Source organism: Phoxinus phoxinus, assembly GCF_949152265.1.
Source record: "Phoxinus phoxinus genome assembly, chromosome: 9".
Lineage (NCBI taxonomy): Eukaryota > Metazoa > Chordata > Actinopteri > Cypriniformes > Leuciscidae > Phoxinus > Phoxinus phoxinus.
The window spans coordinates 6,323,282-6,340,957 of record NC_136884.1 but is presented as its reverse complement, the minus strand read 5'-3'; the positions used below and the strand labels follow the sequence as shown (position 1 = coordinate 6,340,957).

The window sequence follows — 17,676 nt, the reverse complement described above, 5'->3', positions numbered from 1 at the left end:
TTTTTTAAAGGTTAACAGCTGTTATTTAACACCTCCATGGCTCTAAAAGAGTCCTTCAAAACATCTGGAGACTGGATGTCTAGATAGTAACAGTCTGTTACTCCAATGCAAATTCAACATTTGCACGTATTCTGATTAAATAGTTTAAAAGCAACATAATTATCTATACTATAGTAAAAAAGTTTTCTGATCCCAAGAGCAAGAATGGCAGATTTCAACTCAAATATTTCCAGGAGGGTCATGCACTAGCCAAGCGGATGCCACTGAAATGAATGGGAATTTCTTTCTTTCTCCAGCCATTGCAGACCTGCTTGCTACAAGCCGAGTAATGGGTTTTCAATGGCACACAGTTATCTTTTATCACTGAATTTAATAATGTTGCAACAGTGGTCTGATAATGTATAACATGATATTTAACCATACACACACCATTATCTTATTGTCATCTGTTATGCATGGATAAAGAGAAAGACAAAGAAAAGCAATTTACTGATGAGATAACATCTGCCTGTCTGCACTGTTCACCAACAACCATGAATTCAATAAATAAAGGTCCCCTAGCAAACAACACCACCCATCTGACTTCACTCTGACCGATGAAGGGAAACAGTTTGAGTTTGGTGAACACGAACACAGATGCACAAGTCCATTCTGAGCTTGTTAGATATTCCACTTATCCTGTTAAACTTATCTTAAATCGAGTGCATCATTAACTACAGTAGTTGCAGGAAAAACAATGTTTCAAGACTTACTTGTCATGCATTATTTAGCAATGTTATAAGGAACTAAAATAGTTTATGGAATCTATGTCAAGTCAACACTGCGATATAAGATACAAGAAACCCTTATATGGCAATTGCTTTTATCAAAAGAGACAATGTTATAGCTAGGGCCAAATTGCACAGAGCAACTTTTTCCATGAGGAAATGGAATAGGCGTAACACATGATAATGGAGATAAAACTGTACAAGAAAAAGGGGACGTATGAAGGCTGAACTTATGATCAGTATACTTTTATGGTCCATTTTAAATCACACTAGTAATTTTAAGATGAAACAAGTAATAACTGTAACCTAATGGTGACTAGTAGCCAATGCTACTCTCTATTAAATATATTCAGCTAAAGCTCTCAGCGTATCAGGGCCTCCATCTCGCTAATTTTGGCTTGAGAGCAGATGGTGGCGGCCTTTTTAGGATCATCAATGTGTCTGGAGCTCAATCATTCCTGCTGCTCCATGTTAGGAACAAACAGCAGTTCAGCATAGCAAGCCAGAAGAAAATTACTCAAAATGAATTACTCAAACCAGATACCGATTCATAATTCATAAGATAGCAAACAAGCCAAATATAGCACACTAAAAAGCACAGACATTTGCAACAGGCGCGCTTAGATTCGGCATAAATGTTTACAAAAGCCTGAATTTCATTCAGATCTATCCACTGTATTATCTAATCTCATCCTCTAAGAAGAGGAAGAAATCATCTAATCTGCAGTGATGCAGAAGAGGAAGAACCTCATACAATTTTATGTTGGCCAATGGAGTTACTGGGGCCCAAGACGAGCATGATAGCGCAACAAGACCCTCGAGCAGAAATACTCGGAAAGCGATGCCCTGCTGCACTGATTTATCGACTCTGGCATAGGAGTAGTACATGCAACAATTATGGGTCGTACTCCAACTGCTAGCATTTAACATGCAGAACAAATGGGCCTGAATCTGATGCAGTTATTGGCATGAGGAGAACCAAATGTCATGGTTTAGCATTAAGCTTGTTACCTGTATGCCGACTCGGGAATCTCATTGCAGTTTTTCCCATGATGTACTGCACCACATTTCCTGGGGAATAGGGAGGGGGCATGGGAAAGGATGACTACACGTGCTTTGACGTTCATTGAAAGCAAATCAACAATGAACTACTCAATCGACCCACAAATTCAGCTCAGAGGTAATGTCAGCTCGGGGTCATTGGCTGATTGATGTCAATGAAGCCACACACTCTTTTAGTAATGAAACTCTCTGCTCAAACACTGTGCAATCAGACTGACCGCAACGTCCCAGAACTTTCTGTTCAGAGATGTTCGGTAACAAATGTGCAACCTCCTTAAAGAGGAGTAACAAGCCACAGCAACAAAGACTTTTCAACCCAGTAAAAGATCAGAGGCATTAACTGGCCTTCACTGCTTTGATCTGCAGAGATGGCTGTGGTCCGAAAGAAAAACGATGGACTGCAATTTAGGAATACATACCCAAAGAAATACAAAGACTTTCTTACATACAAAGAAAGTCTAGGGTATGCTAAAATTATAGGTTTGTGTGGACAAACTGCTGCAAATAGATACTTCACTCAACTGAATATGTAATTAAGAACACTACGCTATTCCATAAAGGTCATTTTTAGGTTTGTCTTTTTAAGGCTCACTTAAATTATTAAGAGAGGGAACCATTTGTCTAGGCTAAAGTTGACAAACGCTTTGCAATCCATTAACTTCAATTTATACACAAATGTGGAAGACTCAAGTTTACTGAAAGAAGTTTTCAGCTGGATATCAACATTCAAATAAACTCTGACCTGCACAGCGAACGACATTTGACCAACAGAGGACGCAAACGTCACTGATTGACCCCTTGGCCAATTTCAAGAATACACAAAAATGTAAAACTTGCATGGGTCCAAAGACCTTTTGCATTCTCTAGAGCAGATCTGGCCCTTGAAGTCCACTTTCCAACAGAGTTTCTAGTTCCTACTAGTTTCTAGTAATCCTGAAGACCTTGATTAGCTTGTTCGGGTGTGTTTAATTAGGGTTGAAGCTAAACTCTGCAGTAAAGTGGACCTTGAAAACCCCTGCTCTAGCAAACTCAATGTTTAAACTCAAAACCTGACGTCAGAACAGCACAGATGGTGATGGTTAACTCTACAAGTTATCTTCTCAAAAATGCAACACAATGTTGTAAGGCAAACCAGACCACTAAAATCAAGGTAACTGTCAAAATCATTTCAACAGCTGTGGTCTGAGGTTATTATTTTTTGAGCTGGTAGAAAGGAAAAGGAAGAGAGATGAGGGTGGCCTTTTTTTACCCTTTTGTGAGAGTCTTTTGTGATGCAGCAGTTTTTGAACACAATGAAGGTTCTTTGTGAGGGGCTGGTGCAGGGGTCTAGGGTGCATTCCTTAGCCGTGGATCCTGCATGTGTGTCCCATGCCATGGTCAACTAATTGAAAAACCTGAGGCCCTTTGCACAGCAGGCCAAATACGGACACCATCAGAAATCATCTACTTAACTTTCAACAGTATAAATCAATCGAGTAGTCTCTTCACTTGTGAACGGAAGGCCAATTTTGTCAATGGAGAAGCTTTTGTTCATTCTTTCACATTCCTGGCTAACGCCTGACTGGTGGCTTAATGTTTCACTTGCACAATTGATGCAAATTCACTCCTTTGTTTAACAACATCGCAAATCTGAATTCATTCAGTGAGCAAATATATAAACCAATGGGATTAAATTGTTCTTAAAGGATTTTATTTCACAATCTCTCTAAAGTAAAGCTTACCGTATACTGTTGAGCAAAGAGCCAGAATAAATAACCAACTGCTATGTACGCAGCTTGGACCTGGTGTTCCTGCTTCATACGGCCAGCCGTACAATCAGACAACAGCTGGCTGCCTCCAACAGATTTGCTTCCATGATGCCTATTTTGACTTTTCTAGCCCTGCTATTCTAAACCTTACTCGTGTCGTGACATCAACATCACAGATTGAACTCCATAGGCTTATCAAGCCAGAAACTGTTCACTCTTACGCAGGTTTGCTGGGAAATGGAAGCAACATATGGCAGCATATCTACAAAAGCCCAATCTGAGGAAGTAAAACCAAATGCTTGACAGTGTTTCACTCGCATTTGTGAATAAAAACGTGTGTGCAAATTGTAAAATGTTTTTAGGAGCACGTGTGAATTTTAGAAAGTCCCTGCGGGTCCTGGAAATGTGCTTAATTTGTATGAAATTTAAGTAAAAGTTTTAAACATCTTAAATGGTATAACAAATGTCTGAATTTTATTTTACCAGAATTTGGGGATGGAAAAACTAAAATCGTGAATCGTGTCATTATTAAACTTAAAAAGGCAGTTATTTAATTAAATGTCAACGCTGCATGTTCAAAGTCAAAACACGACACTGTTGCGCGTTCGATAGACTCGCGGTTTCAGAGCCGTTCACAATACTTGCGCATTCACACCAATAGATTATTTATGATCTACTGTTGATGAATTATGACAATTTTTTATTTATGGTGTTTATATTGTAATAGTGACGTATATTTGAGTAAAACGGCTTCTTTAACAAGAAAAAATGTAGGGCGGGACTTGATTTTATGCATGGGGAATTGATTGGATGGTTGTGGTTTGCCATTGGTGGATCTCATGTGAGTGACAGGTTGCCCCGGCCCTCACGCCAGTGAACACTTCATCAGAGAAGTGATGTAGCTGAAAAGCGGGACATTTTTTTTTAAAGAAAAATTATGAAGCAAATGAATTAAAAAAAGAATAATGACGATGTGCATGGATAACTTGTTTAGGCCTAATAAATATGCCAATATTCTACAAAAAATAGGAAGTAAATTTTGATTTCATGGTACTATAGAACATTCAATATATGGATTTTGCTAGTATTGGCACAATCTGTTTATTCACACATAGTCACCAAGTAGACTAGGACTGCACAATATATAATTTTAGCATTGATATCGTGATGATTTTCGATTTTCATTGTTATTTGTGCTCCTAAATTTTTCAACTCTGGAACACGTGCTCCTTAGGAAAAAGGCAAGCATCAAGCCCTGCACAAAAAAGAACAGGAGAGACAGAAGGTAAGAGCGTGAGAGAGAAGTCTGTCACACATCCTCCTGACAGAAACAGCAGTGAGCTGGCACAGTTGTGTTTGTTTGGCTGGCTCGCTCTCACCGTTGCCTCCGCAATACACAGTGTCATTAAGGCACTTGAGAAGACTCTGGATGAGTTCAGGTGAACGAATCCTGCTGCGGTGTGGTTAGGGCAGCCTGAGGGAAAGAACTCTCAGCTGTGCCCTTTAAAGTGTTAGCTGGTCCTGGTTGAAGTGCACCATTAGGGTTGCTGCCAGGGACACCAAGTCATGAATGAGTGTTTGAGAGCAAGAGAAGATGATTCAGAGAGTGCACTGTTATCAGTAATCAGAACAAAACATGCAGTTCAACGTATCCCTCCCTCGTTCAAAGCTTCAGGCTCCATGACCACCATGTAAACGCCACTTACCTGAGAGCACGTCTAGTTCTGTTTAAATCACACGTGTAGTGCTTTTTCTTAAGCTCTTAAGACAATAAGTAGCATAAACAGAATATGGTGACACAGGCCTTCCTATCCTATGGGACATGCTATCATTCCCACATGAATCCAAGTTACAAGTGCAGATAAACAGAAGCAGGTTCAACGTGTAGGTCAATCTCCGTGGTTCCATTCCACCATTAATCAGTCTCCAAACTTCACACCATAGTGAGAAATATTTTCCTGTCAACTGCTCGCTGAAATCTCAGCACACGTCATGTGAGCGATGATGAGGAACTTGGTACAGAGCAAACTGGAACGGAGACACGGACCAAATCACAGTATGCGCAGCATGTCTCCTTGACCCTGATTTCAAAGCAAAATATTCTGAAGCCTTCTGAAAGAAAACTGGAGGAGTAAACAAAGTTTGTTTGAGTGGTGTCTGCATGTCGATCTGACCTTCGATCTGATTTCACAAATATCACCAATGTAGTCTCCAGCAATTGGTTTGCATGCATCCAAGGTAAAAAAAACACTTTAATTGAGTCTGAAAATGATTTGTTTGAAGATTCAGTCTCTTCAAACCCCTTCTTTCCACGAGCCTACTCTGCTCTGATTAGTCAGATGCCCCAGTCTGTTGTGAAACGAAACGCTATAGTGTACATGGTTTGATTTAATACTACTCAGAGCTTAAATGTTACAAGGATACCTAAAAATAAAGAGTAACCCTTGTTTTATATAAAAACTATTTAAATAGTTTTGGTTAACAAAAGCAACACTGCTTAGCTGAAGAAAGTAACAGCAGCTGGTCTCCACAAGCCCCATCTTGACCGGTAGGCTATATATGATACACATGAGGCCTACTTTCTGTGAAAATCGCAGGTCAAATGGGAAATAGCCTACATTTATATTGCTCGAAAAACAACTTTTCCTGATCTCATCAGTCTGAATCTTATCACAAACCTTATTTAGGCTACACTATTGCATATTATTCACTGTAACTAATCCTGTTCTATAAATAAATCACCTATATATAACTTACTGGAACATTCCCCCAGTTTGTACCACACGTGAAAGTCACGTACAGGGCTTCCCCCATATCTGCATCACGTCATAAGCCTGTTAGGTCTAAGCATCCTGGGAACCATAGCTTAGTGACATAACGTCACAACAGTGCAAGGTATGCACAAAGCTCAAGCCTGATGCCAGAGTAACACCGGCTATTAGCACCCCGTTTCCCCTCAACACCCTAAAATCCAGTCGTGTGAATATTCACTGAGATCACAACAGCCCTGAGTCAAACTACAGGCCATTTGCACCTACATGATGTGGTGACAGACAGGCATGGATTAGAGAGACGCGTCACTGCCCTCCCCCTCCTCTCGCCACTTTAGCAGTGTGATGTAGCACATTTACAGGGGAACAGCAAGCATGCTTTATGGGTGGCTAAATTGACTTGATGTTTTTTTCTTAGAAACAGGGCAGATAAAGTCAGTGCATTGAAAGCATCACACCAGCACATTTAGGATAAATGAGTGTCATAAGAGTCTCTCTTCAGATCATCTATATTCTCTATGGTTTATCATCTGTCACTGTCCAAAGAAAAGGTCCAGAGTTATAAGCTACTTCTAAGAAGTACTTCTCAGTGTGCACTTTATATACAATGCCTGGGCAAAAACCAAAAGTCGCTGTTTGGATTTAAATAGACAAATACTTAAAGAGTCTATAACTAGATCATTATGTTTCTTCTGGAGTGTGTAGCTTTTCATTTCTTAAACAACCATGAAGGAAGACACAACATGGCCATATTCCAGGATGACAATGATAGATTCATCCGGCTCAAGCTGTGAAAGAATGGTTTTCACACAGGAATTGGCTCCTATGAGTCTTCACCTTAAATTCATTGAAAGGTTTTGGGATTTTGTTTTTGTTTTTATGGCTGGGCCGTGTATACACTCTGCTTAACTAGTACTTGGGGATGAGAATGAAAATATAAGACCACATCCAGATTTTGCCATTATATGTCATGTTATGGGTCGTTCTGCATCAAATCCTTGGCTAATAATTTCTTTATCAAAATCTTTCATCCTTGAACTGTACACCATCTTCTGTTTGCCAGCTAAGATAAGATAATAAAGATATTTTATTGATAAGAGATTCATTGAGAGAACAGTCTGCTTTAAGTCCTTCCAAGGAACGGTCAAGGCAGATAAGAGTCAAATCTAAGACAACCGGCAAATTCCCCTAATAACAATCTATCCCTGGCAACACAAAGCTTCCGATAGAAAGAGGCGGCACAGTCTTGGCAGGGTGTTATTCCCACTGACACAATAGAAGACTGACATTTCTGAAGTTATATCACACTTAAAAAAAAAAAATGCAATTATAGAGAACCAAAAGTAGCCTATGTTTGAAGAGAGAAAGTCTGTATCTATCATTCACATCTAATTTGACATTGCTTTTGAACAGGGAACAGAAATTACATTTCTTTATTTCAGAAAGTCAAATGGCAGGGCACCATGACACATTGTCAACGAGGACACATGAACAAATCATAACAGAAAACTCAAACATCAACCATTTGAGTGGCAGTGCTCCAGTATTCTTCACTTCAACAAATGCCACAAAACTGACCTGCATACACTCAAACAATACCTTTTTCTCCTCTTTGAAAGTGAAAAGCAAACCTAAATATTAATGTTTACATGCCAAACACCGACAGAGAAAGCACTGGGTAATGTAGCATAAGAAAACAATGTCAACGCAACTGAAACGAAAGAAAGTTTATCATCATAATCAACAGCAAAATCTATTCATAGATAATCTCAACCTACAAATACAAGATAAATCTCAGTGGTTTCTCAGTGTTTGTATCCAAAGAAAATATGGCACAAATGGAACTGCAGTATACTTTAATAATGAAACTTGGGTAACACTTCATAATCACTCATAACAATAATTATTACATTAAATATGGCTTAAATCGTGTACAATCAAACAATACAATTAAAAATTAAAAGTGCAATGAAAAATTAAATGGCTACATGTATGTTGAGATGCACATCAACTACTTATCTAAAACATGTTTGTGAATGACCTAATTTTTAAAGTTATTATAAAAGTGTTGCATACAGTATGTTTGGGAACTGAATGTTTTGCCCCGGATAAAACGCATGCAGCGCCACGACACGCGCACTGCGGGTCTCTTTCAATCATTAGAAACAATCACTCACGCGCTCAAAATCAACGTGATCAGATCAAAAACCAAGGGAAAGTCCTCCGTAGATCTGTCACCGATCATCCTCTGACAGCTGGGAGGTAAATTGACGTGAATTTACAGCTGTTACGGTGCTAGTATTGGTCTGATAGGCCAGAATTATCGCCGCACAATGACACACGGCAGCGGATGAACCGTACAAAACGAGCTCCATCACAGTTCACGTTAACTTACCTTTTTCATTCGCGGTGCCTCGGCCACGGTGCCATCGCAGTTGACAAACGCCTCGCCGCCGTTCTGTTGCTGGTCCGGCCGCTTCATCGCGGACGCCTGCGGCATCTTCACGGGGTTCGGTGCGGCGGTCATCGGGCTCGGCTCCCCCGCCGCGGCCGCTGCTGCTGGTGACGAAGTAGAGTTATTTTCACTCTTCTTCTCCTCTGCCTTGGGTGTCAGTGGAGATATAGCCGGGAGAGAGTCTTTACCGGCCACGTCTTTTAATTCGACCTCGGCCATTTTCGCTGCCACAGCCTGGACTGACATCGCTGCGAACCGCACGGTGCTTCTTTTTCCAATACAGAGAAGCGACACACGAACGGATACGCACGGTAGGATGACGCTCGGCGCTAAGCACCATGGGACATGCAGTTCACGTTACCATAGCGTCTACTACGCATCATGTTACGCATGGTTAATAATAGTGAGCAATGGTAGTGGTATAATAACTAATTTTCCCAGGAGATAGACTTCTTAAAACTTCGTAACAGACGTCTTTCAAAATCGACATTATATAATAATTTTATAATAAAATAACTATTAATATATTTTTAAGGCTTATTATACATGTTTACCATTTTATTATTATACTATCTATAAGATTTATACCAAACTCGGGCAAACATTACTTTGCACTTACAAAAGTACATCATATGGTAATACCACGGTACTAAATAATTACTATGTTAATGTACCATGGTATTTACATGGTAATTATTAAGTACAATGGTATTACCATATGTACTAATTCAAAGAATAGCATGGTTGTACCAGGTTTGTAACGGCCAGTGTTGGGAGACTTCTAAAAACTTTATATTCTCTCACATCTTATGCCTGAACATTATAAAGCAATTTCCCATTGGCATTCTAGGAAATTCCAGTTATAGAACTGGTGAAGCTGCAAATACTATAAAAATAGCACATACTTGTGTTCCTATCATTTATAATCACCCGTAGGAGTGCAGCACTACCATCCAGTGGTTAACCGAAGGAATAGAGTTCAAGGCTACGGAGTGATAAATATAAGAACAATGCTGGGCATTTATTAAATTGAAAACCAAAGACAAAAAAGTGGAAGCTCATTTCATTTCAAATTTCACTTCAGAGTCAGACACGATACAAAATACAAACAACAAACACTTGTTGTGTATGTAATTTGGCACTAAAGATCAGGATCACCTATCCTCCAAGCTCTTCTGTACATTGTCAAAGTAATAGTGAGGAGAAATAAGAAAAGCCCTTCATTGAGAGCAAGTTAATGACACCAAAGCTATCATTACACCAAAAGTAAATGTGTCTTATGCTTGTTGTTCATGGTTGTATGGTTGTAACAGGTGTTCATTCATACAGAAAAGGGTGAAGAAAAACTACCAGTAGCTGCTTTTTAACTGTATTTAACTCCTGCAGTGGCCAACCACTCCGACTAGCCTGGAAGAAGTTACATTCATGTATAACTACATTGTTTTTCTCTTGTATGAACAAAATACAAAAAAAATATTTATTCAAAATCCAGTGGAACAAGGGTCTATTTTGACTCCGTTTCAAGCCATAAATATCTCGGTGTTGAAGTTTAAAACCTTTTCTTCAGCTAAAACGATTTTCTGTGCTTAATCTGTATTTGCATCAAGTTTGCAAGTACAATGCATCTCAAAAACATTCAACATCACAAGAATGTAAAGGTAAAAAAAGTCTATCACATCTCAAGGCTTGTGCAGTGTTTTCCTCCGAACAGCAAAGATGACCATCTCAGTCCCCAAAGATCCAGAGTACATTCACTCCTGAAAGACCAAGATTCACTCTCCTGTTGCAAAAAAAAAAAAGTGTGGAAAAGGTTTCATCCATTTTCGCACTTCAATGTAACAACATACTTTCAAAATTCAACGAGAGCATCAAAGTAAAAACAGCTATTCTAGCCATAAAATTCCTTAAAACCAAGCAGATCACAAATAACATGATGGATCTAAACTCACCCCAGCATGCCAGACTCCTTGGTTTTGATGATGTAGAGGAACATGAGGATGGTATGGAACAAGTTATTTCTGCCCTGTGGGAGAATGGGGGGGGAGCATAAGTCACAAGAACAGAAGAGTTCCTTCACTGTAAATATGGTTAGAGAGTATTAACTCACCTTGGGCAAGCTGTAGACGTGTCCCTGGTAGACAAGCTGAACATGAGGAGGGTTTGTGCTACTTTGATGGATGCAGAACAGGTTCTCATTGGACACGTCTGTTAGAAATTCACACATAAAATGTCTTATTTGGCATTGTTGCAGCACCTCTTCCCAGTCTGTCAGTACAGCTCTGTTTAGTTTATGTCTTTATAAAGCCCCTCCTTCTGAAAAGTGCAATGTGCTCTGATTGGTTGGCTGGATCAATGTGTTGTGATTTGGGAAATGTCCCACCTCTTACCATAACCGCGAGTTTCAACTCACTACTAACTTAACTCAACCAGGCCTCGTACCTTTTTTTGTGTATGCCTTGGGCAGGAATTATTTAATATATAATATAATATTTAAAGGGTTAGTTCACCCAAAAATGAAAATAATGTCATTAATGACTCACCCTCATGTCGTTCTAAGCCCGTAAGACCTCAGTTCATCTTCAGAACACAGTTTAAGATATTTTAGATTTAGTCCGAGAGATTTCTGTCCCTCCATTGAAGCTGTATATACAGTATACTGTCCTTGTCCATAAAGGTAATATAAACATCATCAAAGTAGTCCATGTGTCATCAGTGGGTTAGTTAGAAGTTTTTGAAGCATCGAAAATACTTTTTGGTCCAAAAATAACACAAAATAAGACTTTATTCAGCATTAAATTCTCTCCCGGGTCTGTTGTGAATCTGCGTTCAGGACTCCGCAGTGACGCTGCTGACGTAAGACGCTGATGACGTGTTATCCGGTGCGCCCGAGCTTCGTTTACAGTCTGAGGGAGACGCACGCTATATTCAAGCTATTCTATATTGTTTGCGTGGATATCATTTTTTTAATGGTGCGTAAATATGCATGTCGCGGATGAGACACTTTTACAGCGTGCGTCTCCCTCAGACTGTAAACGAAGCTCGGGCGCACCAGATAACACGTCATCAGCGTCTTACGCCATCAGCGTAACTGTGAAGGATTGACAACACCCCCGGGAGAGAATTTAATGCTGAATAAAGTCTTATTTTGTGTTATTTTTGGACCAAAAAGTATTTTCGATGCTTCAAAAACTTCTAACTAACCCACTGATGTCACATGGACTACTTTGATGATGTTTATATTACCTTTATGGACAAGGACAGTATACTGTATATACAGCTTCAATGGAGGGACAGAAATCTCTCGGACTAAATCTAAAATATCTTAAACTGTGTTCCGAAGATGAACGGAGGTCTTACGGGCTTAGAACGACATGAGGGTGAGTCATTAATGACATTATTTTCATTTTTGGTGAACTAACCCTTTAATACATTGTGACTGCTTGTTCCTGGAAGAAAACTCAACTACAACAGAGGGAGTTCAGTGCACACTGATATAGAGAAGAACTCCCTTTGGAGGGACATTGTGCTTTGGAACTTGCAGACCTTTTCAAGTTCAAACAGCAACATTACACACTAAAGCAAGTTGAACAAGTATAATAAAACTAAGTCTTTAAACATGCCGTATAAAACTCAATGCAACACATTGTCTGAGCATACCTGGTTTATCTGGTGTCTGTATAAAATGCTGGGATGTAAAGGTTTTTCCGTCAGGATACTTAGGATGTGGCGGGAGCCGTGAGTCCAGGTATGTACACAGCACATGCATCAGGATCTGATGAGCACAGAAGTGTGTGTAAATGTAGAGTGCACTGCATCATTACAAATATTATTGATCTCCTCTAAACTGTAATACATTGGTAATGCAACAATGAAATGCTGCAAATGTTTGGAAGAACACACAGCAGAGTCTGTCGGAAGGTCCGTGTCCCATTTGCGGTTTTTCAGATCTCCTCCTCCGTTCCAGCGGAAAGAGCTCATGCAGCCACTGTGGGCTAGCTCTGCAAGACAAGAGCAGTGATACAAATGAACATCATCCCAGTTCATGATATTGGACTACGTCAAGTCGAAATGTTTATAATGTTTAAGCGCAATTGATAATATCAGTGAATTGTGTATTCTGCTCACCCTTGATTCTCTCCACAAGATACTCCTGGTTTGGTGTAACGTCCAGATACTGTACGATTGCATTGAGAGTGGGAATTGCAGAGGCTTTGACCACCGCAGCTTGTTTGAGACTGCTGATACTGGCCTCTTCACGAAACAAGGAAAACAGACGTGAAACATAATAAAGTAAGCTCAATGAACTTCAATGAAGTTACAATTCAATATTTTTAGAAAGAAAAGATTACCTCCGATCTGTAGCTCAGGGCAGCCTATCCGCCTAAGCTGACTGTTGACAGAGTCCATCTCTCTGACCAGATGAACTAGAATGGTGTCATTTATCCACTGCAATAATAAGTCAATTAAGAAAAAGATTGACAATTTATGGATGAAAATTTTGGACAATTGATGATGGACACAAATTTTGGACGATTTATAATAGACGGATGGATGGAAATTTGGACAATTTATGATGGAAGGATGGATAAAAATTTTGGATAATTTAGAATGAATGGAAGGAAATTTTGGACAATTTATGATGGACGGATTGATGGAAACTTGGAACAATTTAGGATGGACGGACGGATAGAAATTTTGGACAATTTAGGATGGATATAGTTACACTATATGGATGGATGGACATTTTTGATAATTTATGAAGGACAGATGGAAGGAAAGTTTGGAAAGTTTATGATGGACAGATGGATGGAAATTTGGACAATTTATGATGGACGGATTGATGAAAATTTAGGATGGACTGACTGATGGAAATTTTGGGCAATTCAGGATGGATGGAAATTTTGGACAATTTAGGATGGCTGGATGGACTCACATTTCTCAGCTTAGCAGTCCAGCTGTCAATATTATCCGTCACCACACGACTTGTAGTGATTCTTGCCCAGACCTGTAATAAATATCTTTACTTTAAAACACTAAAGAAATTGTTTTTGAAATGTATATAAACAAAAGCATTAAACAAAGACGCTTTGAAATGTTGCTATTGCTTTCATCCTCACCTCTTCAGCAGCTTGTTTGGAGCCCAGCTCTGTGTCGTCTTTATTGGCAGATGGTGCCTGTGAACGGCAGGCCGGCTGGTATTGAAACTTCCTCAAGCTCTGTGCGTAATCCCCCACTGAGCGACTGTAGTTCCAGAACGATGGACTGTGTCTTGGAGATGTTGACTCTGGACTTCCTAAATAAGAAAATATAGTAATGTCGAAGTCTTAGCACAGCCACAGTTTGATTCAACACCTTTATGTGCATCCAGGCCTCTTACCCAATTGACTGCGGTGGCTTTTCTCCTCCTCCGTACGCAAAAACTTCTCCAAAGTCTTTAGGTCATCGATGTAGTCCTCCTTACCTCCGGGTGAATTAAAGACGGATGGGGATGTGCGGTAACGAGCACGGAGACTGGTGCCTTCTGCCGGTCCGAGGTTGCTTGGGTAGGGAGAAGAACTCGGACTATAGTTCAGCACCTACAGACATAAAAGTAAATAGGGAAATGCAGTGGGTGAGTGAACAGAATAAAATATTGACAAAACAATTTTTAAAGAAGCATTTCAGAATACTCAACCTTGCCAAATGCCATGGAGGGGGAAAAGGGTCCTCCTGCTGAAGAAGGGCTGCTCAGAGGTGGACTGAACCCAGAGACACAGCCGGGGGAAAACTTGGGGCTGGTGCTTGAGGGTCGTGCAGGACTAAAACTGAGTACATTCTGTCCCTGCAGGGGCGATGACTGGACTGATACAGGAGCTTCTTTTTTCTCTTGTTTCTGAGGTGGAGAGGCTTGAATCCCTATTAAAATCATTTTTATTATGCATTTGAAAAAAAAAATCCGACTTGAATAATACTGTTGAATAGACCTACTGTACTTGAAAAACTTAAAGCACTGTTATTGTCATTTGTTTCTTTGATTTATTATATTCATCCCATTATTTGTAATTTCCATGTGCTCTAATAGTCTACAATCAAAATAACGCCCCCCTCCCTTGTGCAGTGCCATCTCTTCTTTGATGATGTGACTGGCGTGAGGGCGGGACAACCTGTCACTCACATGAGCAACCATCCAAATTAATTACAGATGAACAAGATCAAGTCCGGTCCAACATTTATTCTTCTTCGAGAAGCCGTTTCACTCGGTCGCATGTGTCACAATCACGGTAGGAGAAAAAAAAAACGTGCAACTTCCGTTCCATCTCGACTTTAAATCAATTAATTATAAACGTATGCAAGAAGGAACTACATCTGTTGTATGTTGATATGAGAAATAAGTATTATGCATGATTGTTTTTACCCAAAACACGTTCTTACAGATGCCAAATAACTCACCTGAGCCTCGGAGTCCAAGAAGTTGATGCTGTTCTGGACTAACGGCGATCGTGGTTGGGGCCATAGTGTACTTGAAATACTTCCAAAAGTCAAAAAGCGCATTGAGACTGAACAAGGAAGCCATGGCAAGTTCTGTCCAAGAAAACCATAGATAGATTAAATGAAATATACTAAATGATGGTCCATCACATGAGGATGATCATATTTGGGTGTCTGTGGCATCTAAAGGATTGAAAAGTCTTGTACTAGATCACTGACACCCTTTGAAGATATTATTATTTACTTACCAATATACCAGATGGGCCAGTAAGTTATGTTGTAGTATCTGCTAAGAAGCTTTCCAGACCTAAAAGACAAAGTGACTTGGTTACCTGTGGTTCAGAAGACTTATCAGATTAGGGACTATCATTTTTAATATGTATGACTATGTAACGTTACTCACATCTCTGTATAGATCATCCCAGCCAGAGACATATTTAGCACAGCCCATGCCAGGACAACCTGCCGTGCCTGTTCCTCCCTCCTAAGCTTTATGGTCTTGTCGATGAGGGAGATCATGCCTTCCTTTGATGGGGTCATATCTGCACTAGATCCTCCACTACACCATAAGTTCTTGTAATAAAACAGAAAATATAAACAGACTATAACAAAAGGCACATAATAAATATCAAGGCATCTGAACGACTCAAATAAGACTGCACTGTTTTGTGTCTGAAAGAAAATAAAACTATACAATTGTGAATGTGACACCATAATCCATGTTCACGAGCTGTAATGTTGAGTTACATTATTAGACTTTTAGACAATGTGCACTTGTAAAATACTTCCCTAGCAAACTCTACACTGGAGAACTCAGGCGACAATAAACAAAACACGAAAGAATATAAAGGTTCCATGGGTAAACTGTGTTTAAATGTGTCTGATACATACTTCCTCTGAATCAGTCCTGCATGAACGCGGTTAAGTAGAAAGAGAGTGAAAACAGCGGCAAATAATTTACTTTTGAATAACTTTTCAAAATAAAAGTCTCTTACCGTGAGAAAATGGACTCAGGTTGCAGCCCCAAACCAGTTTGTAAATTCCAGGAATTGTATATGGATAGCAGATAAACCACATATCCTCGGAATGGTTTGAATATATTATCTTTAATATATTATCTACAATAGGATTTCCTTAAATTTCGTGTTAATTGATATGATGATTGAAAAACATTTTATTTTGTTATTATTTATTTGTCAGAAAGAAGCAACTGGTTTTATTTGTAGTAATTATTAAAATGATATGCTGTTCTAAATAAAAACAAAGTTTCGTATATATTTAATTATCTACAATATGATATCAATTCAAACGTTAAAGGCATGGTTCACCCTAAATTAAAATGTTTGTCATCATTTACTCACCCACCCTCATGTTGTTCCAAACCCGAATGAGTTTCTTTCTTCTGTTGAACACAAAAGAAGATATTGTAAAGAATGTTAGTTTTAAACCAGACAATTGACGGCACCCATTGACTTCTATGGTGTTTTTTTTTCCTCTTTTTTCTACTATTGAAGTCAATGGGTGCCTTCAACTGTCTGGTTACCAACATTTTAAATAGTTTTCTTTTGTGTTCAACAGAAGAAATAAACCCATAAAAGTTTATAACAATTTGAGTGTGAGTAACTATGCCTTTAAAAGCAAAACTGCCTGACATATGCAACAAACTCCCTGCAAATCCGGTTTTAAACACTAGAGGTCAGCAAGATATTGTGCAAACCATTATGCCCTTGGGAAAATGGGTACAACTTTTTAGTCGTGCTTCATACCACAGCTGTAAAAAAGATGGAGACCATTAGTATCAACCAAAATTTAATTTCAGGAATACATTGCCTCTCTGCCCATAGGTCCACAAAGTCAATAGCATGACAGATGCTCTTTTCTTCACTCCATGATATATAGCCTACAATGCCAATCTCCATGTATGCTTCAACTCACAAACCTGTGACATTACATATCAACACAAACCATGTATTGGAGACCATTAGGCTTTACCTGCAGTAAAGGAGAGCTGACATCTCTCATTTTATCATTTGTGTGTTTTTCTTAGTGTAAAGCACATTCTAATAATCTAAATAACTTTTTCCATTCTAAAGAAACTTGGGTGCAATGGAAAGGTTCTATGGATGTTAAAGCTCTTTCATGGAACCATAGAAACAAAAAACTTGTTACAGCACAGTTAGGAGTGTGTGTGTGTGTGTGTGTGTGTGTGTGTGTGTGTGTGTGTGTGTGTGTGTGTGTGTGTGTGTGTGTGTGTGTGTGTGTGTGTGTGTGTGTGTGTGTGTGTGTGTGTGTGTGTGTGTGTGTGTGTGTGTGTGTGCGATGACATCATATACGTCTGAGTTCTTGCCTCCGTAATTGGCCCGTTTCCTCCACCAGCGTGGAACACACAAGTGGAGCCAGACACA

The 17,676-nt window shown here is 39.4% G+C and overlaps 2 protein-coding genes across 7 annotated transcripts in view; both read right to left on the bottom strand.

Moving 5' to 3' along the window:
* The window catches only part of ahcyl2b (adenosylhomocysteinase like 2b), a gene marked incomplete at its 5' end in the record, with an annotated part of 35,033 nt that extends 25,857 nt beyond the window's left edge, over window positions 1-9,176 (bottom strand). The window contains 2 exons of one of the 3 annotated variants that reach the window (XM_079624295.1): window positions 8,744-8,904; window positions 8,992-9,076. In XM_079624295.1, coding sequence (XP_079480421.1) covers window positions 8,744-8,904; window positions 8,992-9,049 — 219 coding nt within the window. Of the gene's footprint in view, window positions 1-8,743 lie in introns of all 3 variants that reach the window. The other 2 variants (XM_079624294.1, XM_079624293.1) reach the window with 2 other exon arrangements.
* Window positions 9,177-9,447: 271 nt separating this feature from the next.
* On the bottom strand, window positions 9,448-16,228 carry tmem209 (transmembrane protein 209). 4 transcript variants are annotated; one of them, XM_079624296.1, is made up of 15 exons: window positions 15,966-16,169; window positions 15,675-15,844; window positions 15,520-15,578; window positions 15,233-15,364; window positions 14,478-14,698; window positions 14,181-14,379; window positions 13,921-14,096; window positions 13,737-13,808; window positions 13,153-13,249; window positions 12,929-13,054; window positions 12,704-12,801; window positions 12,461-12,575; window positions 10,911-11,008; window positions 10,753-10,826; window positions 9,448-10,583 (listed from the first exon to the last, which is right to left on the bottom strand). In XM_079624296.1, the coding sequence occupies exons 1-15, from the start codon at window positions 15,990-15,992 to the stop codon at window positions 10,529-10,531; spliced, it is 1,719 nt and encodes a 572-aa protein (XP_079480422.1). In that variant the 5' UTR covers window positions 15,993-16,169; the 3' UTR covers window positions 9,448-10,528. The 4 variants fall into 4 exon arrangements, with proteins under 4 accessions (XP_079480422.1, XP_079480423.1, XP_079480424.1 ...); XM_079624297.1 differs by having other exon boundaries at window positions 9,472-10,583; window positions 16,163-16,228; XM_079624298.1 differs by having other exon boundaries at window positions 9,566-10,583; window positions 16,057-16,163.
* Window positions 16,229-17,676: the final 1,448 nt, after the last annotated feature.

Excerpts from the sequence above, each read along its gene's own strand:
- tmem209 (XM_079624298.1), bottom strand. The coding sequence starts at position 16,128 with ATGGAACCTTTATATTCTTTCGTGTTTTGTTTATTGTCGCCTGAGTTC. Across the intron at positions 12,802-12,928 it reads TCTTGTGGAGAGAATCAAGG|AGCTAGCCCACAGTGGCTGC; the intron begins GTGAGCAGAATA and ends CTTGTCTTGCAG. Across the intron at positions 10,827-10,910 it reads ACGTCTACAGCTTGCCCAAG|GGCAGAAATAACTTGTTCCA; the intron begins GTGAGTTAATAC and ends ATTCTCCCACAG.